The 24690-nt window shown below is 40.4% G+C and overlaps 1 protein-coding gene across 5 annotated transcripts in view; it reads left to right on the top strand.

Annotated features, from left to right (window-relative positions):
- Positions 1–24690, top strand: part of LOC127567551 (cAMP-specific 3',5'-cyclic phosphodiesterase 4D) — a 938945-nt gene that overhangs the window by 233767 nt on the left and 680488 nt on the right. Inside the window, exon 1 of one of the 5 annotated variants that reach the window (XM_052010576.1) lies at positions 6537–7125. The exons of the other annotated variants lie outside the window; for them this stretch is intronic. Coding sequence (XP_051866536.1) covers positions 6893–7125 — 233 coding nt within the window. The 5' untranslated portion in view covers positions 6537–6892. Of the gene's footprint in view, positions 1–6536; positions 7126–24690 lie in introns of those variants that run through there. 5 annotated transcript variants of the gene reach the window in all.

Below are 24690 nucleotides of genomic sequence, written 5' to 3'. Positions count from 1 at the left end.
GAAAGTCCACATAAAGAACAATTATGGATAATGATCTTGACCTCTTCTTCCACTGACATTGCCTTCATGTCTATTCAGGAAGCTTCATCTTAGATTGTGGACCCTTATCCCATTTTCATAATTCTCAATCTACCTGGACACTTGCCCTCTCTCAACCTATTCATTTCAATCTTTTGGTGTGACATTGACCTTCTCAGTACTTCCACTGCCTTTACTCAATCAATGTTCGCTATCATTGTAGGACTCTGCTCACTGAGGATCACCCCAACATTACCCTCAAACCTTCAACAAGGGCAGTGTTGTTGTTGTTTGGCAAACTGAACTCAAACTCCTTATACTTTCTCCTGGACCATAAACCTATCATGGAATGGTAGATCATTTATTCCTGTAGAGATCTTTCCTCCAGAGCTTCCAATGTCATATCTTCCAACCACAGCTGGCCCTCTTTTTTTCTCCTTCTTAAGTTCCAGAAGCAGAAATGTCCTCCTAAACCTTTTATTTCAGCCTATTCTTCAGTTACAGTATTTATTTCTTCCTACCCTGACTCTATTCTTTCTCCCCTTCATTCTTACATTGAATAACTTCTCTTTAACTCCATGCACATTCACCATGGTTCCAACCTTTTGCCAATTCTCTTTGTGGGATGTTTCAATCCTATTTAGGCTGCTACCCTGACCCCTTTTTCCAATACATTGATGACTGTATCATACTTGCTTCTGTGTCTTGTACAGCACTTGAAAGTTTCCACCCTGTTCTCAATTTCACTCAGTCAATCTCTAACTCTTCTCTTCCATGCTTCAACTTCTGTACCTCCTCTTCTGGGGATATGTGAAGAATATGGACTGGTCTTCCACAGGACCTGTAGACTTCCACAGCTACCTAAAGTATGTGACTAGAGGAGATAAAGCATCTTCTTTGTAAGTGCTTCCCTTCCCATCCTCTTGAAACCCAAACAGTCCTTCCATGTGAAGTAGTGTCTAACTTCTACCCCTTCCAATTTAGAGTGCTGCATTCACCGATCATATGTAGTCTTCTCCACATTGGGGAAATGAAACACAGACGTGTGATTGTGGGGCACCTCATTCAGTCCTCAAGGTGACCCCGAGCTTTGAATTGCCTGTACTTTAATTATCTGTCCTATTCCCACTTTGACCTTTCTGGGTTTTGTCCTCCTACACTTTTCCACAGAGGTCAATATCATCTCAAGATACAGAAGCTCATTTTCTGATTTGGCACATTATAGCCTTCAGGACCCCAACACTATATTTAAAAAAAAGTCAGACAAACTGCTATTTCTCATCTCTCCAGCATTTAGCTTTTACTCTCTTATAATTAAAAAATTCTCAGATTGGGATAACTTTGTAAGATTACAGTTGAGGCAAATCCAATGTTTTCACCTACTTCCTTTAAAATTTAAGATGAGAATCATTCCACTTCAAGGATTTAACACCCTTTAGGAGTTGAATATATTTGCCATTTCCTTATTTTCATTTACTAGCATTATGGATACCAATCGAAAAGATGCCCACAATGTTCCTAACTATCGTCTATTTTTTAACATATTTCTAAAGATCCCTTCCAACTTTCTTTCCATAGTTAATTTGTGTGATTATTTTCGACTTTGTCACCTGTTTCTATTTTATTGCATACCTCTCATACACCAAGTTCTGTGTTTTTATTGCCCTTCTCACAATTTTTCTTCTAGTTTTATGCAGGCCTTGACTCTTCAGCTTTCTGTGACTGTTTAGCTCAGATAAATAGAGATTTGTTTTTGTGGCAGTCCCATGCTAAGTTCTTCTTTGAACACCTCCTTCTGATCCGCTGCTTTACCTCAAGATGTATGCAGGGTTGGGGAGGGGGAGCAAGGGTCTACATGCCACTCCCCATCAACCCTCCATAATAATTAAATGCATCTAAGATGGGAATATATGTGTACAGAGGGCTCTAAGAGTAGTCCAATTCCAATTTTATGCATACACTCCTGCATTCATCCATTAAGATGTACTCAGTTTAACTGTGGGAAGTCTCTGAGTCATTAGATGAAAGGCAGCCTTATCCAAACTAGAGCCTTTGTATCTGCCTTTTGTTTCTCCCTCAGCACTTTAAACATGATCATAGTATGACTGTGATTGGACAAATAGGCCAAAATGAGCTGGCGCTCAACCAGCACATCCCATCTCCTATTCTACCACTGAACTCGCCATTGAGTGCAGAAGCTGAGCACTGACAGGCTGGAGTGAGGAGCTGGATACACATCTGACCAGTGCTTCTTGTCATGGCTGGCTGATGTTCTGATGGAGCCATATTCATTTGACTGAAGTTGCTCCTTCTGTGATAAAAAGGTAACTGCATCTAAGTGTTTGAATGACTTATTTTATTTTAATGTTTTTAATGGTTTATCTATCAAATAGATAATCCCTTCAACAGCTGCAGTCCGTCATAGACTGACAGCACATTCTGGGGGCAGGACATCAGTGGCCCACTGCCTGATGCCTATTCACCAGTCAATGCCTGCTCCACCACACAGGATGCCTCTTGTTTCTGGTGGGTCCCTCTGCATCCAGAGAAGCCTGGGCCATGATCCAGCCCAACCATTGCACTCCCTGGGTTGTTAATTAAATCTGATTCATTACTTATTACTACATTTAATAAGGCCTGATCCCTTGTTTGCTTAACTCATGACTAAATGTAAACTGTACACTGCAGTGCCAATTCAATCCTTCACAATTCCATGGACAACATAACAGAAATTCCAATGTATAATTGAGATTCTGGATGGGCTGAAATTCATAGAGTTACTAGAAGTGTTACTGGCATTTAATAAATCACTCTGTCCAGGTGGGATGCATCCTTGGTTGCTGAGGGAAGTAGGGGAGGAAATTACAGAAGCCCAGGCTATGATCTTCCAAACCTCCATAGACTGAAGGTGCTCTAGGACTGGAAAATTGCCAATGTTATTCTCTTCTTCAGAAAAGGGTGTGGGATACAACCAGCAGCTGCAGATCAGTCTGTTCAACTTCAGTGAGGAGAAAATTTTAGAAATGATAATCAAGTACAGAATTAATTGTCAGTTGTGGAATTGGATTGTTTAGTGTAACCAACATTGAATTGTTGAAAGCAAACCATGTCTAAATAACCTGAGAGATTTTTGAAATAACAAAAACAATTGTGGGAAACATGGCTGACGTTGTATACAGTATATCAATTTACAAAAAGCTTTTGATAAAACGTCAAATAATAGGTTTTTCATCCATGTTGAAGGCCATGAATGGATGGAGCTATAACAACATAATTAGAAAATTGGCAGAAGCACTTAGCATAGAGTAATAGTAGAAGATTGCTTTTCAGTCTGGTGGGAAATGTACAGCAAAATTCCACAGGTATTGGTACTAGGACCATAGTTTTTCTTAATGTCTTAGACTTGGGTGAACAAGGTGCCCTGCAAACATACGGATGGCCCAAAACTTGGAGGTGTGGTGAACTATGAAGGGTAAGTAATGGCCTTCAAGGAGGTGTAGACAGGCTGGTGGAAAGGGTGGATAGGTGGCAGATGAAATTTAATGTTGAGAAATTTTGGATGAAAGAATGAGAAAATGCAATATAAACCAGAGGTCACGACGGGTGCCAGACTTTAGGAAAGATGTGAAGACTTTGGACTGGGTGCAGGAGAGAATTACGAACATGATTTCAGGAATGAGGGATTGTAGTTTTGTGGATTGATTGGAGATGCTGGGATGGCTCTCCATGTAACAGAGGAAATTGTAAGATCTGATGGTAATATTTAAAATCTTTAAGGGTATATATAGATGGAGGTACAAAGAGATAAACTTCTCCATTGGCAGAGGAGTCAATATCTATGGGAAGTGGAATGAAAATGATTGGCAAAAGAAGCAAAAGTGACATGAGGAATATTTTCTGACAGAGCATCTAGAGTCTGGAATTACTAGGGGTAATAGTGGAAGCACAATCAATTGCAGAGTTCAAAAGTTAATTCTCAAATTAAAATACTTTATGAAGCTGTACGCAAAGGGCAGAGGAGTGAGACAAGCTGGATTGCCCTTCTATAGAGCCAGTGCAAACTCATTCCTTCTGTGCTGCATCCATTCTGTGATTTAGTGATCCTGTGTTACTTACTTGGATTATACCAAATATTAAGGGACTGAACCACAAAGAGAGGCTAGAGAAATTTAGACTGCATTCTCCTCAACAAGTCTATTCATCAGGATTTAATGGAGGATCTGAACATAAAATAAATAGAAGAGCTAAGAACAAATTATTTCTATTAGTGGATAAATAGCCACAAATGGTGCTTGATATTACTGTGATTGATTTTCATCTCTTGAAACCTGCTTTCACAAAAATTGCAATTGTTAGGATATAAATTTGAACTATATTTGTCTTGGATGTGTTGAAATCTACCATATTTCAACTCCCATTTAATGCCCATATTTGAGAGTAATTTAGCTCCATTTGTGGTTCAGACTCTGTGCCAGCTGGTAATAGTGGCACCCGTTTACCTGGTGATTTTTAGATCCAATTATCAGGTGGTCGGTCTGTAGTTCTGTTGTCAATTTCACTGGCAGGCTGAACCATCTGTTTTTGTTTTTCTGGTACAGAGATGTTTTTCCTTTTATTTTTCCACCAGGAATTGTATTTCTGTTTTCTTTGAGATTGTATTTGGAAGATCTAAATGTGGAAAGTTTAAACTTAAGTCCGATCTCCAGATAAATCCTTGTGAAATTTAATTCACACATATGATTTGTATGCAAGATATTTTGGTCTGGTGAAATTTCACTGAAATATGGTTGAATCATGGTTTCAGAGTGAGTCATACTATGTCATGAATGGAATGTTATCCCGAATTGTTGTCATTTTCAACTTTATTTCGCCTATCCAATTACTCTCCAAATCAAAGCAGTTCTAGTACAGCATGAGTTTGGAAAATTAGTTATCGCAAGATGTCTGAAAAATCACTGTGAAATATTGAACCTTGTTGTGCCCATGTAGCCAGAGATGAGCCAGCAAAATCAGAAAGACATGAGTCACAACATTTATACAAATTGTCACAGAGGGCACCCTTTTAAATGTTGAAAACTTGACTTAATTGTTGTAATCAGTTATTACTAATTCAAGAAAGAACAAGGATATTTAATCATAATGAGGGATATTAGATCATTGTGATGGTATTCTGATTCTCCAAAACCCTGTACTATGGAAAGTGGGAAATTAAGGGTGGATGAAAAATTGCTGGGTGAGTCACTGTATTTTGCTTTTCCACCAGCAGCCTTGAAGCTGACTCAGTATCAATATCGTCAGAGTCCTCCTGGAAGTAGACTGATTGCTTGCCTGCTTGAATGAAAAATTCCTGTTCGGTTGACAAAAACCAAAATAGAGAAAGAATATAATAAATTGGACAACAGGGACTACACTTTGAAAGCAAAACATGAAGATGCCATTGATACTGCATGTCCAGGAATAAGTCAGTTTTGAAAATATGTAAGTGTTGCGGTATTGACAATAAACGTGATAAATGCAGAAGCAGTAGTTGAAAAGACATATTCAACTTTCCCCTAATAAGTGCACTGCACCACTTATATTTACACAGCACTCCTTATATTTGGCCAGTGCTGCTTTCTTGCAAATAATGAGTGATGACAGAGAAGGATTATCTAAATCAAGTAATATTATAGCATGAGGTGAATAAAGGAAATATATCAGTCAGGAAATTACCAATAGTACTTTAACTGTAAAGATGATAGTAATGGTAGTTGTTTTTGAATTAGTCTATTCATTCATCAAGCCATGTTTGACTTCTTTTCAGAAGAATTACCGCATACAATTGCAGGAAGGTTCAATTTTCTCTGAAGGATCAAAGTTCATTTATAGCGTTAGACCGCGTTCGAGATCCAGAAAACCATGGCAATGTGGATAAAGGGCAAATGCTCTTGTGTAGAAGGCAATGCTTTCCACTGGTTGTGTTGTGTGGTTTCTCATTTTCTATTAAAATATAAGTACAAATCTTTTTATTTCAATAAAATACAATAGTACGACCTGTATGATCTTCCACTCTTCTTGGAATTCAAAACAATAATTAAGTTAGAAAATATTGTCATCCAGCTTTTCCGTCAGGTTAATACTTATGCTAACAATGTCTTTCCGTAACCAATACAATGCGGGAAAAATCTCAACATTTTAACTGATAAAACAAGTGATGAACCTGTCCTACTAAATATTTGTTTAAAAAAACAATTAAATATGGGAATTTGCTGATAATCGCACAAACCTCGGTACTACTGTCGATATTTATGTATTATTTTCAAATTAACTTCTTGAAGCATACGGTGGCTGCCAACCCACTAGCCTCTCGACAGGGAGGACAGTACCTAGTCGCCCCGCCCTGCTGCCGGCGCCGCTGAGAGGAGGAAGGCGAGGGGGAGGAGTCGGTACGAGGTGAGAGTGAGGGGCGCGGGTCTGGCTCCCCTGGCCTCGTCTGGCGCCCTCTCTGCACTGCCGCACACTGCACGGCGCGTCCTCTGCAACTCGCAGCATAAGTTTCCTTTCTGTTCGTCTGCTTTTCCGCCGCTTGGAGTTGCAACGTTCGCTTGAAGAGGGAAGAACAGTCCACGTTTCACTCCCTTACACGGGGAGACACGGCAGTTGCGGTCACTTGGAAAGAAAAGCGGGTGTAAACCATTAACGTGACTGGAGAGTGAGGTCTCGCAATGTTGTAAGCAGGAAAGTGAAGGCAACAAAAAGATTTGAGGTGGAAACGGGAAGGGAGCTGTCCAACTTTCAGCACCACAGTTTGCTCCCAGCTGGAGAGAGACAACAATCACTTGGTCTGCACCTTAACTACTGAGTGGCGCCAAGTGACTAATCGGTGTTACGGCAGATGATGGAAGCTGGGAACAGTGGGTGCAGCTTGCTGCCCGCCGCCAACAAAGCTCCCAAGCACTTGTGGCGGCAGCCGAGGGCTCACGTCAAGGTGAAGCAGCGCGGCTTCTCGGACACGGACAAGTACCTGCTGCACCGAGCCATGCAGACCTACGCCGTGGACACCGGAGACAGACCCGGCCTCAAGAAATCCAGGATGTCCTGGCCCTCCTCCTTCCAGGGATTCAGGCGGTAGGCTCACTCCACACACCTCATTCTTTCCCAAGGTTGACTCTTTGCAACTTGCCGCGTCGCCCAGGCAACCGGCCAGCTCGGCCGGCTGACGGCCCGGGGTCGCGATGATGCTGGCGCTTGCTCAAAAATCTAACCTAGCTGCTCCTTTTGAAGGAGCGGTTTAAGCGGTACATTGGGAGACGGCTCGATTCCTGAAGGCGCATAATTTTCAAGGGTATGGAAGTGGATGGGGGCAAGGGTGGGGAGGATCATCAAACTGTAAATATAGTTCTGAATCAAAGTAGTTGCAGAGTTACACACTGTACCCAATATTCGCTGGACAAAGGCTACGGCTGTGTCCAGGTTTCCATAAGCCTTGCGTTGAAATAAACGTGAACCGATCTGCCGTTACATTCAAGTCTTTCACTCGATCTTGGTGGAGACTGATATTAAACAATGAAAGACCCGCAGAATAAAGATTATAGATCGTTGGCGGACAACACTGAATAGCTCGGAGTGCATGTCCCGGTTTCACCTTGATTTGACCTGTGTGTATTGACTAAAATATAGGAAATCAGAACAGTACTTTGAAGAAAAATCAGGGTTAGGGGAAGAAACCGTGTTTAAATATATGTGCAGTTATAAAATATCGGGTTGGTTCAGGTTAAAATCGGGGAAATTCGGGATCCCAGTTTTATAATAAAGATTCCAAACGTTCGAAGTTTGTTCTAAATGCAAATTGAGGAGTCGCGGTGATAGTTAATTACTCATTGTATCCCAAACAGCGTTACCTTCCTTTATTACCATTACCGGGACCGTGCAGCGGTGGGAGAGGAGACACCGGTATATCGTCTTTTCTTTTCACAGATTTAGCGAGCTTCATTCATTTCTGGTGTAAGAATTTCGAGAAAGTCATCTAAATCCGTGTCATTTTTATAATTGTGCTTTTTTCAAGGTTGATGTATAAAACATTTAAAAGCAAAATAATACAGATCAGCTCATCTGAACAGTATGTTTTAGCAATGATATGCACTGAACCAGATTCGATTCTTTTGTGTGCTTTTTACCTGATCTCATATTGGGAGATGTTGCTTCAACCTGGGATAAAATGGGCAAAACAGAAGACAAAATTGTAGTGTTGTCTTCTGCCAAGATTGAAAAATTGTGTAGCAGACCCTGATTATTTAACTCAGCTTTTGTAGAAAATACCCACCTGAAAGATACAGAGACTTTGCTTTACAATTACAGCGATGCATTCTACGGTACATAATTGAGGTGTGACTTGTCATAATTACATTCTGCTGCTGTCAAGAGTCATCAAGCCTGGATAGTCCAGGTCTCTCAGCAGTTGTTCTTTCATGTCTAACTGAGCTTTCAAATGGAGTAGGCAGGGTGGACAGCTGCATAACAAAGACACCATTGCTACTCCCTGAATAATACAAACTTTCTTACATTATTATGTTTCTGTGGTTGGTAGCTAATTAAAAGTTAATTGAACACATGTGAAGACCAACATGAGTGCCTTTTATTAAGTTCTAAATCCTTGACAACACTACTACTTCATGAAAGTTCTGTCTTGGTGCAGTGAATGTCTTTTTATATGGCTCAGATTTTAACTGTATCAAATCTGGTGAGTGGTAGGAGGATGGCTGATTGAACATTTCCCATGCCTCATTTTCCCTCCCCCCTATTCATCAATTCTAATCATATCATTAAGGTCTGAACTGCCATTTCCACATGCACGTAAATGGTGAAGCAGAGTTACCTTTTTCACCAGAAACAGAAAAAAGGGCCCAAATGCACAAGTTAAAATACATTCTTTTAGCTGCTTTGAGGGATGCAAGGAAACAGCGCAAGCAGCTTTACCTCTGTTGATGGACCGTTTTCTAAGAAGAATATTGCCTTGGTAAGTTATTTAACATGAACAATGGCTATTTGACATGAACAATGCAGCTCTTATTGATTGGCCTGTATCTTCTTTTGCTTCTATTGGTCAAGCTACAAAAAATATTTTTCCAGGCAGCAAAAATTATCCTTTAATGGTGAGCAGCAGTCTTGATGCTTCACTACATTTCACATCCCCAGCCACTAGTACTGCTGGCCAAGTCTTCTGCACAAGTTGAGTAGGGAGTAGTTGTGAGATCAGTCAGTTGATTCAGCCAAGTGAATGTTTCATTGACTGAAATTAATTGTCTTTTTAGTTAAACTATTTAACAAAAATCATTAGTAATGGATGTTGCATTTTTCCTTAGCCCACAAATTGTTCTCTTGAATGGATTTAATAAGATCATATTTTTGGTATAAACAAGGCAATTTTAAGAGATAATGAAATTAATATTTTGAGTGCCTTTTGTTTCCTTATTGTGAAATTTCAATCAATTGCTATGATTCACATACTTTAGCCATAGTGCGAACATACCAAATATAAACTTGTATTTTAGATTGATATCAAAATTTGCAATATTAATACCTTCAGACTAAAACTTAAGTAAGACTAGTGCTTCCTATTCCAATCGTCAAATGACATAGTGCACTACCTAAAAAATTTTATCATTGCTGTTTAAAACTTAAAAGCAAAGCATTGTCACCCAAGAACTTGTCTCTCCTTATGAATTGTTGTTTCAATGTTAGCATTACTTACAAATCTATAATGTTTCTCAGTTGTTAAGCACTGCATTTGTGCAATTAATATAATGCAAAATGTGATTGTGCATTCACTTTTTGTCGTCAAGTTCAATTTAAGCAAAACCAAATGCAAGATATAAGTAATACAGTTAGTGAAGGTGAATGCAAAGGAAGATGGCAGAATAATTAATAAAGTATCACTTTTCTTAAATGTCATGTAAATTAAAATCAATTATTTCCAGATTAAAAACAATAACGACATTTTCGGTGTTGTTTCACATCACTCCAGAAATGTGACTGGGTTCTTCCTGTTGTGTGGGCAGTGTGTTTGTGCCATATAATGTGCTTCAAATGGCATTGTCCCTAATGCAATGATGTTTTTAAGTGCTTCTGGGTGGAATTTGTGTATATTATTCTGTCAGTCATTGGCCACTCTCAGCATAATGGTGCTTTCATTATGGATCTTGGTCTGTAACATCATTATTTCAAGGGGATTTTGAATTACAATTTCAGCAATCTGCTGCATTGCACCCTAGGAATGACAACTCACTCCGAAACCTTTTTATGTTTTACTGAGTAACACTGCCATTTGCACATTTCAACTACCTTTATAATGGTTGGCAGTTAGTGATCCTAATGATTCTGCTGCACAGCATGGACAGTGCAGGTGCTGCAGGCAAGGTCAAGAACCACAAGGGAGGAGGCATTGAAGGGCTCACATTCACAGATAATATCCTTCAAAAGTCTATACGGTGCAATGCTTTTATCTTGAGTACTCAGAGGAGCAAAGTTACTGGAGGATTTAACAAAGTGATAGGTGACCTTCTGTAGACAGTCTTCCAGGCTTCACATATGTTGGGATTGCTTTGTCAGTAGATCAGTGCCATACTTGTTTTCTACATCATTGCAGGTAGCTGGTCATTTAAAACAGAGAGTGTAAAAATTTCTTTTTACTGAGGGTGGTGAATCTCTGAAATTTTCTACCCTGGATGATTGTGGAGGCTAGATCATTGTAAGTACTTAAGGTGGAGCTAAACTTTTGAAAAATTGAGGAATTGACGGCAATGGGGAACTGGCACAGAGAGGATTTAAGGCCAGTGTGGATCACCCATGATTATATTGAATGATGAATCAGGTTTGAGGGGCCAGCTGGATTACTCATGCCTCTGTTTTCTTGTGTTCATTTGGATGGTTACTGATAATGTATACTTGGAAAAGGTATTTCTTCTGCCTTTCCTTGAAAGAAGATGAGGTGAGTTGGGTACACAGATTTGCCAAAATTGTGTGATTTCCCCAGGGTTCTCTTAGAGTGCTCTCATGTAGCACCTTGGACTCTGCTTCAAACCTTGATCTCTTCCTGAAACATTGGGGATTCCTGTTCAAGTCATGGTTGACCATTCCTCATGGCCAGTGCCAGAGAACTTACCTTCACTCTGAGGCAACCTACTCTTTCTACCATTTTTCAAAGGTGCTTCTGCTTCAACAGATGGATCTTAGGTATGGGCAGTCTATCTCTTCCTTCTTTAGCTTTTGATTCTTATCCATGCAAGAGCCTTTGCACTGACCATTGCTTCATGAAGCATTTTCTTAGCAGTGGGTACGCTATAATAGTGCCGTTATCACTTTCTTTAAAAGTTGTATTCAACATTTTAATTTTAAGTAGAAGTGCCTTCCCATCTGTTTCTCAATAACTTCTGTGCTCTTTCTATGTTATCAAGGCTGTTTGAGTGGTAGAGATTGCAATGTGAGACAGCAGTGAGAAATGCATTAGTCCTTTTCTTTAGAACCAATGCATTATTACTTAGGGTATTATTCATGACAAATAAATATTTAAACAAAACATTCATAAAACACATAACCTCAAATTATGAAATTAAATGAAACTTTGTAAAATGACAGACTGCTTTTATTCACAGCTTATGCTTTCACATCATGCTTATCTTATGATCTATCTGAACTACCATTGTGTTCACCGTGCTCCTCCTCCTAGATTGCTGTAAGGTTATTTCCTCTCACCTCTGTAGAAAGAAATATGTGGTGTATGCTACCGTGGGCTCTTGCCCTCGTAAGGTTGGTTGCTGAATGCTCTAAAACAACACGAGGAGGTGCAGTTTGGAGTAATTGGCTTCAGGTCACCTGTGTGAGCATTCTTGATAGTAAGTTGAATTTATGATATTCTGAAGGAATGTGACACTTCCATTATCTCTACTGTCATGACGATCTCACGGGGCTGGCCAGACAATGGGGTGTGGATCTGATTAAATCTCATTTGCACAGTTATGTAACTTTGTATTCTTCCAGCTGAGATGATCGGGTTGCCGGTGATACCTCTTCGATCCTTCCAAGTGGTACTAAGTGGAACTTTGATAGTGATTGTTGGAGATCAATTATCCCCGCCACAGCCCACAGTCTTGGTGTCCCAGGAAGAGGATAATAAGATAATTTTATTAGTCACGTGTACATCGAAACACACAGTGAAATACATGTTTTGCGTAGAATGTTCTGGGGGCAGCCTGCAAGTGTCACCACGCTTCCAGCGCCAACATAGCATGCCCACAACTTCCTAACCCGTACGTCTTTGGAATGTGGGAGAAAACCGGAGCACCCAGAGGAAATCCACGCAGACACGGAGAGAACATACGAACTCCTTACAGACAGTGGCCAGAATCGAACCTGGGTCACTGGCGCTGTAAAGCATTAAGCTAACCACTACACTACTGTGCCGTGATTGACTTCCAACAGTGATAACCATCTTCCTTGTGTATATGATATGACTCTATCAATTGGAGTGTTTTTTTTCCCTTGCTGTCTTTGATACTGCAGCCAGTCAAATGCTGCCTCAATGTCAAAGGCAGTCACTCTCACCTCATCTCTGGAATTCAGCTCTTTGGTGTGAGCAGGCTATTGATAAATAAGTGCCACTTGATAGGACTATTGACAACTTCTGTCACTTGCTAGCTAATATTTCCTTTTAAAAGTTGCTGTCTAAGTCCTTGGGAACTCCCCTAACTCTCCATTTGGTGAACTAGCACAGTTGATTCCCTTCCCCTTTTCCCTGACTGCTGCCCATTGGTGCTGGGAGTCACAGTCCTCTAACTTAATGTTTCTTGTCCTGCCAATATTTGGTGCTAAGTGTGTTGGAGGCAAGGTGCCATTTCTTCTGCACATTTTCTGGATTTTTAATGGTTCTGTTGCCATCACATCCTCCTCCTCCTGTTCCTCTTCCTCCTCCTCCCCTCTTTGTTTTTGGGAATAGTGTCACATCACGTTTCTCTCTGGATTGCTTGCAATGATACTAGAAAAGAAATAAAAAGCCACAGAGGTCACCTGAGAACACATCTTAAAAAAATATACCTTCTTAAAATCTGTATTTTCAACAGTAACATATGAATTTTTAAATGCACGGTAATGTAGTGGTTAGCCTAATGCTATTACAATGCCAGTGACCCGGGTTTGATTCTGGCCGCTACCTGTAAGGAGTTTGTATGTTCTCCCCGTGTCTGCATGGGTTTCCTCCGGGTGCTCCGGTTTCCTCCCACATTCCAAAGACGTACGGGTTAGGAAGTTGTGGGCATGCTATGTTGGCGCCGGATGTGTGGCGACACTTGTGGGATGGCCCCAGAACATTCCACTCAAAAAGATGTATCTTACTGTGTTTTTCGATGTACATGTGACTAATAAAAATATCTTCTAAGTTAGTTATTTTTCTGATATGTGGTTGCATCCTGGATTCAGGGAGTGCAGCTGAGTGAATGAGATGATAGAACAGTTACTTTATCCTCAACGAAAACAGCTGAGAGACCAAGCACCCAGCTCACCATCAGCTCTACATTTGCAGTCAGACTCGCCATTCAGCTCACCATTAACTGGTGCAGTGAGTCAGTGTATCATGAATATCTTTCCTTACTGCAGTGTTTCTCCCTCACCGTATCTTTCAGAGGGACACCAAAAGAAGTGATCTGTTATACCAAGGCCCCATGTAACTATTACCAAATGACTTACCTGGTGTTGAAGAGGAATTAATGTCCCCTTTTATAGTATCTCTGCATTTTACAGAAGCACTTTTTGTTATGTATTATCAAAGTTTACTGTATATATAATGCAGAATGACAATGCTCCTTGGTCTATCATTTTGCAGAAAAGCTCCCAGTATAAGTGTTGATTCTTTTAGTGAGAAATGTCATTTCAGTAAGGAAGGAGTGATGTTGAAGGGACTTGTGGTACTTGTATCTCACATAAATGGAGCATTTCCTAGGCATTTATCTTGGCTTGGATCTTGGCTGCAACCTTTGCCTGAAAGGCAAATGGGAGCATTTTGCATCTTGAGACTGACAACAAAATTTTTGCTTCAATTAAACGATGTGAGTATGTGGGTGAGTTGGCGTCTGTCAGTATATGAGTATTTATGTTTATGTGTGGGGGAGGGGGGTTTTCCTGTTCTTGCAAGTCGGTATGTGTGTGTGTGCACACATTGATACTGTGTGTGGTGAGGAGTCGGAGTATGCTAGTTGATGGGACAATTGAAGTGCAGATGAAATTATTGGAGCTGCCAATCCTTTTGTATGTGTTAAGTCACAATACCCTTTTTGGCATTGGCCAATGTTTCCAAGGATCACATACTTGCCTGACAATTTGTTTGATACTCACTACCAGTTTCTCCTGTCTGCACTCCTGACTTCTGCCTGCCACCCTTATGTTTAGGACCACCATATGTGAGTATATTTCATCAATTAAAATGTCCAGGTCTTGGTTTGTAAATCTGATCTTTCCAGTGCCTCTCTCTTCTTCTCACCCACGTTGCTTGCAGCATTGTGATGTGACTTGGTGTTAGCTGTTTCTTTAAGAGTTGAGTGTTAACTGCATGGTAGAGTGCTAGCAACTGAATGAGACGGAACTGGTCACAAACACTGCTTCCTAAGTGTTGCTGAAGAAAATGGGCTTTCTGCAAGCACTAAAACATCATAAAGCAATTCACCCGCATTACTCAGGTTGCATCATTAGGGTAATGGCTCTCAATTGCAAGCTGCGTCATTAGGACTGAAACAGAGTAGATGGATCTAGCCCTAAGTAATGGGCTAATAAAGATGTGAAGGTCTAGGGAAGGTTCATAGAATCATAGAGTTCTACAGCACAGAAATGAGTCTTTCAGCCCACCTCGTCCATGCCAACCATAATGTTTATCTGCAATAGTTCCATTTGCCCGCTTTAGGCCCAAATCCCTCTTCTCCTTTCCTATCCAACTACCTGTCCAAGTGCCTTTCAAGCACTATAATTGTACCTATCTCTACCATCTCATCTGGTAACTTGTTCCATATAACCATCACCTTCTGTGTGAAAACCTTGCCCCTCAGATCTTCTTAAAAATTCTCTCCTTTCACCTTAAACCGATGCCCTCTAATTTTAGTCTCCCCCACCTGAGAAATAAGACTGATTATCTACCCTATATATGCCTGTCATAATTTTATAAGCTTCTATAAGTTTACCCCTCAGCCTCCTACATTCCAGTAAGAATAAACCTATCCCATCCAATCTCTCCTTACACGTAAATCCCTCCATTTCAGGTAACATCCTGTTGAATCTCTTCTATACTCTTTCTAATGCTACCAGCTCCTTCCTGTAGTGTGGTGACGAGAACTGTATACAATACTCCAAGTGTACAATATTTGCCAAGGGATTGAAGAGGTTGACTTCCTGACTGTTATATTCAGCACTCTGACCTATGAAGGCAAGTCTGCCTTATCCCTTCTTTACCACCCTATCTACTTGTGTTGCCACTTTCAGGGAACAATGGACTTGGACCCCAAGATTCCTCTGCCCATCAATGCTGTTAAGGGTCCTGCCACTAACTGTGTACTTTGCCCTTACATTTGACCCCACAAAGTGCAATACGTCGCACTTGCCTGGATTAAACTCCATCTGTCATCTGTCACACATAACTAACTAACTGGTATCCTGCTGTATCCTTTGACAAGCTTATTCACTGTCCACAAGTCTACTAATTTTTGTGTCATCTGCAAATTTGCTAATCAGCCAAACTACATTTTCATCCAAATCATTCATATATATCACAAACAACAGAGGTCCCAGCAATGATCCTTGCGGAACACCACTGGCCACAAACCTCCAGTCAGAATGACACCCCTCCACTACTACCTTCTGTCTTCTATGGCCAGGCCAATTTTGAATCCAAACTGCCAAATCTCCATGGATCCCAAGCGCTTTAATCAGAAAAGATTTATTGGGGCAGTTCCAGGAATGAGGAGTTTCAGCTATTAGTTTAGACTGGAGAAGATGGGATTGTTCACCTTTTAGTATAAAAAAAAGATTGAGAGAAGATTTGAGAGAGAAATTTACAAAATCACGACTGGTTCAGATAAGGTAAAGAGTAGGAAGCTGTTCCCATTAGCAGATAGTTCAAGGGCCAGGAAACAGATATAACATTTTGGGTAAAAGATTCAAGAATATAAGGAAAAACATTTTGATACAGACAGAAGTTATTATCTGGAAATCAGTGCCTGTTCAGGTGATTGAAACAGAATCATTGACAGTTTTAAAGAAGGAATTAGATAGGTAATTGACAGAGGAAAAAATAGCAGAACTGTGTGGAAAGAACAATGGAATTGGATTGACAGTATTGCTCTACTGATAGCCAACATGGACATGATGGGCAGAATAGTCTTCTATGTGAAAACAAGACTATGATTCTGTTATAGAATTAATAAATCCTAGGTTGATCAGTTTCACAGAATTGATCTCTTATTGAACCTATATTCAGCCACACTGAGGACCTGACAATGTAATCATACAAAATGTTCACTCACATTTGGTGAATATATTCAGTTTTAATGTGACTCTTATAATTAAACTGATATAACATGAGACAGACATAATTCACAATTGTCTCTTCATATAAAATAGCATTGAAGATTTAAGACAACCTGTATGGGGAAAGATTTGTAAACTGGGCCCAGCGTTGGTATAAGCGTCCACCGGGAGCACGTGCTGTGATTCACACACGGCAATTTTAAACTTTGTTCTGGTTCCAGTTACAATTAAATTTCCCTAACAAGCTCCATGCAACTGGCAGGCTCTAAGCTGCAGCTTGCCAGTTTGGTGAGGTGGAAAGTAAGTGCTTGGCAGCACATCATTGCTTCTGAGAGTTGCTAGACTGTAAATACAAATATATTGTGGTGGATACAGGAAATCCTCAAATAATTATAACCAAAAATTTTCCCTAGGTTCTCTTTCCACATCCGAGAAAAGATCTTACACTGAGGTCTTGAGAGAAATTACACTGTGAACTTTCTGTCAAATTCCCCAGCATCAACATCATTGGGAGCGTGATTGACCAGTAGAATATTTAAAGGGAAACCAATAGATATGATGTATACAGTTTTGGTCTCCTAAATGAAGAAAGGATTCTTTTAACATAGAGGGAGTGTGAGTGTGGCAAAGATTCACTGGATTGGTTCCAGGGATGGTGGGTTTGCTGTATGAGGAAAGATTGAGTTGACTAGGCCTGTATTCTTTGCAGTTAGAAGAATGAGAGGAGATCTCATTGCTGTTTTCCCCAGATGAGGAACCTCAAACCTAGGGTCACAGTCTCAGAATAAGGTGTAAGATTGAGATGAGGACATATTTCTTTACACAGAGGGTGGTTAGCCTTTGGAAGCCTGTGGAGATTCAGACATTGAGTACTTCCAAAACAGAACTTGGTAGATTTCTGGATATAGAAGTTCAGCCATAATCTTCATTAATGCCAGAGCAGGTTTTGAAGGGCTGCGATCTTTTTCTGCTCCAATTTCTTAAGTTTGCATTGAAAAAAGTGCAACATCCCTGTTTATATAACCCCCTGGCCTATGACTACTTAAAATGGAAAAGGAGCATTTGGGATGGTATTGAGAACCTTGAGTCCATGTGTAAAGCACACACAGAATGCTTGTGTAAGCAGTGGAAGAAGTGCACCAACTCTCAAACTACCCACCTGCCATCTCATCCGGCACCTCCTGTTCCACCTGAGGTAGATTCTGTGGGACCCACATTGGCGCCATCAGCAACCTCAGAATCCATGGAAGTGAAGTGGAAGCAAGTCTTCCTTAATCTTGAGGGACTGCCTAAGAAGAAGGCACAGGACTTTAAAACAGTGACTACAATGGAAATTCAGGTGAGTATTCTGCTGACGGCGAGTCATCACCAAATTCCCCAAAGCCTTTCCCCCATCTACAAGGTACAAATTAAGATTGTACAGAATACTCTGTACTCATCTGGATAAATAAATACTGCAAAATTTCAGTAGCTCAACATTTTCTGGGACAAAACAGCCTGCTTGATTGGTTCCCATCCAAAGCCATAAATTTTCAAGACTGGCACACCATTGCATACAATCTCTGTGATGCTCTGTAGGATCTCTTCGTACCTTCTTCAACATAATTCCAGAAGCTGCAGTCTCTATGACCAGGATAAAGACAGCAACTGGATGGAAACTTCAATCCCTACAAATTAATTTCCAAGTCACACATATTCATGTGTAGGAAATATATTGGCAGTTTTACACTAGATCAAAGTTCTGGCACTCCCTAATAGCACTATGGGACAAGTTTCAAAACATGAATTGTGCATTTCGAGAAAATGGTTTATCACCACTTCAAGAGCAGTCAGGGATGAGCAACTAAAACTGTCTTTGCCAGCAAAACCCACATCCCATAACAGAAAAATAAGAAATGCCAGAAGTCATGGTTTTCCTTTGGGGACATTCCCTATGTGCATTGGTAAAATACAAGGTATGCAAGGATAAGGACCTAATAGGGGCAGGTGGGATGATTGTAAATGGGCAAAAAGGTGGGCAGGAATGTAGTTGGCAGAAGGGCCTGTTCTGTGCTGTACATCTCTAGGACTCCATGACATGTCCTATCTCATACACTAGAATTGCAAAGAAGTTTCATTGCTAACTTCAATGTCTAAAATGGTGGCTTTCAATAAGATCACAGATTATATAATTTCTTCTAGATATTGATGCCAGACTGTTATAACATTGTGAATGATGTGAGTTGCTTCTGTATTTTAATTTTGAGTCTTTCAGAAGAAATGGCTTTTGCATAAACTATTATTACACTCACTTTTGTTAAATAGAAATTAACAAAGAGAAACAAAGGACTGCAGATGCTGGAATCCAGATGAAAAACATGATGATGCTGGAGGAACTCAGCAGGCCAGGCAGCATCTGTGGAGAAAAGCAGGTGGTCAATGTTTCGGGTCAAGACCCTTCTTCAGGACTAAAGATGGGAAAAGGGGAAGCCCAATATATAGGAGGGAAAAGCAGAGCAATGATAGGTGAACAAAAGAGGGGAGGCAGGGTGGGCACAAGGTAGTGATAGGTAGATGCAGGTAAGTGATAGTGATAGGCAGGTACAGGGGAGGAGGGGAGAGCAGATTCACCAGGTGATGGGTCAAAGGTAGAAAAAAGGAGGCTCGGAATGGGAAGAAGAGAAGAAGCATGGTGGGGGGGGGGGTTGTGGGGAAGAGGGGTGGGGATTACCTAAAGTGGGAGAATTCAATGTTCAACGGGTGACCTGCATCTCCCCATTGCCAGTCCCTTCAACTCCCCCCTCCCACATTATCACTGATAAGTCAGTCTTCGGCCTCCTCCACAGCCAGGAGAATTCCAAGCGCTAACTGGAGGAACAGAACTTCATTTTCCGTCTTGGAACCTTGCAGCCTAACGGCATGAACATTAAATTCTTCCACTTTAGGTAATCCCCACCCCTCTTCCTCACAACCCCCCCCCCCCCACCATGCTTCTTCTTTCCTCGCCTTCTAACATTTGCCCTTTCAAGCCCCCTAAGAACCTTAAATGTTTCACTAAGCTTGCCTCTCATTCTTAGACACACCAATGAGTAGACCCCAACCTGTTCATCCTTAAGACAATCCTACCATACCTGGGATCATTCTGGTGAACCTCCTCTGAACTGCCTCCAATGGTAAAATAACTTTCCTTAAATAATGGGACCAAAACTCTAGATGTGGTCCCACTAGTGCTTTGTAGAATTGTAGCTTTGTAAATGGGATTCCTATGATCAGTTGCTGACTCCTAAAAACAATTGTTTGTGACTTATTTCTGCTAAGTGATATTGTGTAATTTGAGAATGTTATTTTAATGAGACTCTGATATTATTAATGTCGGGAAGCATGAATATACTAGATTTAGTTAGGCTATTCAATTTGGACAGTTACTCAAACTCAAGAGATACAGGTTCAAAACCAACAAATTCAAGTAAGATTTATGATTATTTGTGTTTGATACTCAGCAAACATGGTTAGTGCTGCATTCATTAACTTCAAAAAGAATGATAAATATCATTTCAAAATATGGACAGTGGTATATATAGACTGTGATGAGTAAATAGACTTTGGGGCACAAAGGTGTCTGAATTGCTAAATTTTGGGAGGATATTTATATAATGGGGAAATGTTGAATCTTAAAAATTGCAAATGCCAGATCTCATAGAAGTGATAAAAGAATTGCTGCTGACTATATTGTTTTCTATTATGGAAACATTGGAGATTTCTATCATAAAGTCCTCTGTAGTAAATTGCAGGGAAGCTAAAAATTGGCAGTTTAGCCACTGTAGAACCATAAAGCACAAAACAGGCCCTTCGGCCCACCATGTTGTGCCGTCCATCAAACCACCCTCACACTATCTAACCCTTTCCTCCCGCATATCTCACATTCCTCCATGAACCTGTCCAATGTATCTGCCTCCACCACCATGCCAGGCAGTGCATTCCATGCACCAACCACTCTCTGGGTGAAAAACCTCCCCCGACATCTCCCCTGAACCTCCCACCCATAACCTTAAAGCCATGCCCTCTTGTCTTGAGCATTGGTGCCCTGGGAAGGAGGCACTGGCTGTCTACTCTATCTATTCCTCTCAATATTTTATATACCTCTATCATGTCTCCTCTCATCATCCTCCTTTCCAGTGAATAAAGCCCTAGCACCTTAAGCCTGTGCTTATATTCCATACGCTATAATCCAGGCAGCATCCTGGTAAATCTCCTCTGCACCCTCTCCAATGCCTCCACATCCTTCCTATAATGCGACGACCAAAACTGAACACAGTACTCTAAGTGTGGTCTAACTAGAGTTTTGTAAAGCTGCATCATCACTTCACTGCTCTTAAACTCAATCCGACGATTTATGAAAGCTAACATCCCATAGGCCTTCTTAACTGCTCTATCCACCTGTGATTTCCATCAAGGAAGGTTTTGGTTTGCATTTGTAATTCTAGTATTGCTGTGACATGAATTTGAGATTTCACAAACTTCACTAACTGGAAAACTAACGTTACAGACTTTTCTGATATTAATTCTAATGTAAAAATGCCAACATCTGTATCCTACACCTGTCTATTGAACTCCCACATGAGTCAATGGTTAGAACACAAATATAATTTTAAATGTAAGTATTGATCTGGAATAGCTCGCTGTCACATCATCATATCACGTTTCCAAATGCTCATAATGTTTTCTTAAATTTTACAGTTGTTCCTTTGTTTGAATAACTGAATTTCATAGAGCTAATGAGCACTAAGTCCTCCAGCCCACCAAGTCTGTGCTGACCATCAAACACCCATTGACGCTAATCCAGTTTTATACTATCCACGTTCCTGTCAATTCTCCCCATATTCTACCACTCGCCTACCAAACTGCATGCCTTTTGGATGTGGGAAGAAACTCACATAGGTGAAGGTGCAATCTCAACACAGCCAGCACTGGAAGTTAGGATTGAACCCTGGTTGCTGGAACTGTGAGGCAGCAGCTCTACTTTGCATAATATAGTGCAGAAAATTGAAAATATGTATGTCAAAATATTACTTAATTTATGTATTGAATACTTTCTGTATCTCCTAATTCTTTATTTAAGTTTTGTGAAACTCATAACTAGCATTTGGTTTAACACTCTTATAAAATAATGATTTAGCTTGAAAATCCAGATGAAGAGTCTTGACCCGAAATGTCGTGAGTCTATTTCCCTCCATAGATGCTGCCTAACCTGCTGAGTTCCTCCAGCATTCTGTGTGTTGCCAATGATTTGGGTATGTTGTTTAATGAACTCATGAGGTATCATGAGGTTAAGTTGTAGGCTAGAAAGAAAACTTGGGTATGAAGTGATTTTAAATTGGCTAGAATTGAGACAGATGAAGTCTGGTTATGAACAAAAGGAACAAGGAGTGATCTTTGTCTCCTTGAAACTATTGGACACTTTGTTGTCTTCCACAAATAGATTTGGAATCCGAGTTTCTCATGATCAAAGAATTATGATAACTTCCTGGAGAACTGGCCCTGCCTGCTGTATTCAGGACACAGCATGAATGTTGAAATGTTGGAAATGCTTGGTTCTCAGTTATTCTATAGCAGAATTTTAAAACTGAACTTGGCTATCAATCCTGACTTTGAAGAATTCTGCAATGCAAAAGAATTGAAAGGTCTTTTTGGCTGCTACCTGCATGTCTTCCTTGGCATAGACATGGATGTCTCTGGAGAAGATAACCTTTGTTGATTTTTTGGTCCAGCAACCCCATTACTGAAAATTCTAATTCTTATTTTCAATGCCCTCTACGGTCTTACGGTCCTGTGCCTATCTTTTTTTCCTGTGTTTACTAGCATGGTGGATAATTATAGGGACTACTCCATCTCACCTAGAAAGGAAACCTGAAGAATAAAATTGGGTCAAAAATGAGTCCCTTCCTAAAAATCACCTCCCAGATTTGAAATGTGCTTGCGTTGCACCCCTTTCCCACTAAGAGTTATTTTCTAATCGAAAGGGTATAATAAAATTTAGTGCAATAGTAAAGGTTAATGCTGTGATGAATGTAGACAAATGGAAAGCCTGCTTATAAGTGACTTGAATGAGGATGTAGAAGGGTGGGTTAGTAAGTTTGCTGATGATACAAAGGTTGGTGGTGCTGTGGATAGTGTAGAAGGTTGCTGTAGATTATAGCAGGATATTGATAGAATGCAGACCTGGGCTGAGAAGTGGCAGATGGAGTTCAACCCGGATAAGTGTGAAGTGATACACTTCAGGAGATAGAATTTGAAGGCAGAATACAAGGCTAATGTCAGGACTCTTAGCAGTGTGGAGGAACAGAGGGATCTTGGGATCCACGTCCATAGATCCCTCAAGGTTGCCACGCAAGTCGATAGAGTTGTTAAGAAGGCGTATGGTGTGTTGGCCTTCATTAGTTAGGGTATTGAGTTCAAGAGCCGCAAGGTGATGTTGTAGCTCTATAGAACTCTGGTTAAACCACACTTGGAGTATTGTTTTCAGTTCTGGTCACCTCAGTATAGGCAGGATTTGGCAGCTTTAGAGAGGGTGCAGAGGAGATTTACCAGAATTATGCCTAGATTGGAGAGCATGTCTTAAGAGGACAGGTTGAGTGAGCTAGGGCTTTCCTCTTTGGAGAGGAGGAGGATGACAGGTGACTTGATAGAGGAGTACAAAATGATAAGAGGCATAGATTGAGTGGATAGTCAGAGACTTTTTCCCAGAGCGACAATGGCTAATATGAGGGGACATAATTTTAAGGTGATTGGAGGAAGATATAAGGGGGATGTCAGGAGTAAGTTTTTTACAGAGAGGGTAGTGGGTGCATGGAATGTACTGCCAGCAGAGGTTGTGCGGGCAGATACATTAGGGACATTTAAGAGATTCTTAGATAGACACATGAATGATAGAGAAATGGGGGCCATGTGGGAGGGAAGGGTTAGATAGATCTTGGAGCAGGATAAAATATCGACACAACATTGTGGGCCAAAGAGCCTGTACTGTACCATAATGTTCTATGTTCTTATATCTCTGGTATCAGTCAACCTTTTTGACTTGCTTCCCGAGATCTTCTTTATAATGGAATCCTACATTGGTAATGTCCAATTTTGAGCATTTGTAGGCTGGTGAACAAAAAATGTCTGTGTATCTTTTAAATAAGCAAGAAACTACAGGAAACATTAAAAAAATGAGACTGTATTCCATATGCGTGAAACTTCACTAGCAGAAGTAACAGAAATGCTGAGTTTTTTCTCAGAAATGAAACTTTAGGGAACATTAATGTTCAAAGGGCCTGGTTGTCCTTGTACACATGTCACTAAAAGTTAAGATGCAGAACACGATTATGAAGGCAAATAACATGAATGTCTCTATTGCTAGATGACTTGAGTACAAGTGTCAGGATATCTTACAAAATGACATAGGTCCTTAGTGAGACCACACCTGGAGTATTGTCTACAACTCTGTAGTGTGGCAAAGGTTCACCAGAATGGTTTTTGCAATTATTTGAGGAGAGATTGAGTTGTCTAGGCCCCTACTTTCTAGAGATAAGAAGTGTGAGAAGTGAGCATTGTTACAAGTTACAAGGTTCTTAGAAGGTTGATAAGGCAAGATGCAGGGAAGATGTTTCCCTTGGCTGAGGTATGGAACTAAGGGTCACAGTCTTAAAATAGGGTGCAGGCCATTTTGGACTGATATGGAGATTTCTTCACTCAGAAGATGGTAAATCTTTGGAATTTTCTATCCTGAAAGGTTTTGGAAGCTCAATCATAGATTGTATTCAAAATGGGATAGTTAAATTTCTGGATATTAAAAGTATGGGGATACACAAAGGAAATGGTGTTGAGGAAGAAGATCAGACATGAACGGCAGAGCAGACTTGAGAGGTAGAATGGCCCATTGCTTCTGTCTTTTATGCCCTTGTATTCATTCCAAACAGTTCTCACATTTCCCAATTCACCCTCTCTTTCTTACATATCCAAGTCAAAGGTCCTCATTTCATTTTAACCACCCCCAATTCCCTACTCTCCACTATAAACTTTCCAGACATCCACTTTCATCAAAAGTCAAGTTTTGTTAGGTTACTTGTTTTTCTGAATTCTAGTTTACATGTGCTTCATTCTGTTTGTTCTACT

The sequence above is a fragment of the Pristis pectinata genome, chromosome 2, assembly GCF_009764475.1.
Source record: "Pristis pectinata isolate sPriPec2 chromosome 2, sPriPec2.1.pri, whole genome shotgun sequence".
Taxonomy (NCBI): domain Eukaryota; kingdom Metazoa; phylum Chordata; class Chondrichthyes; order Rhinopristiformes; family Pristidae; genus Pristis; species Pristis pectinata.
Note: the sequence above shows the minus strand (reverse complement) of the source record. Positions and strands in the feature narration are given on the sequence as shown.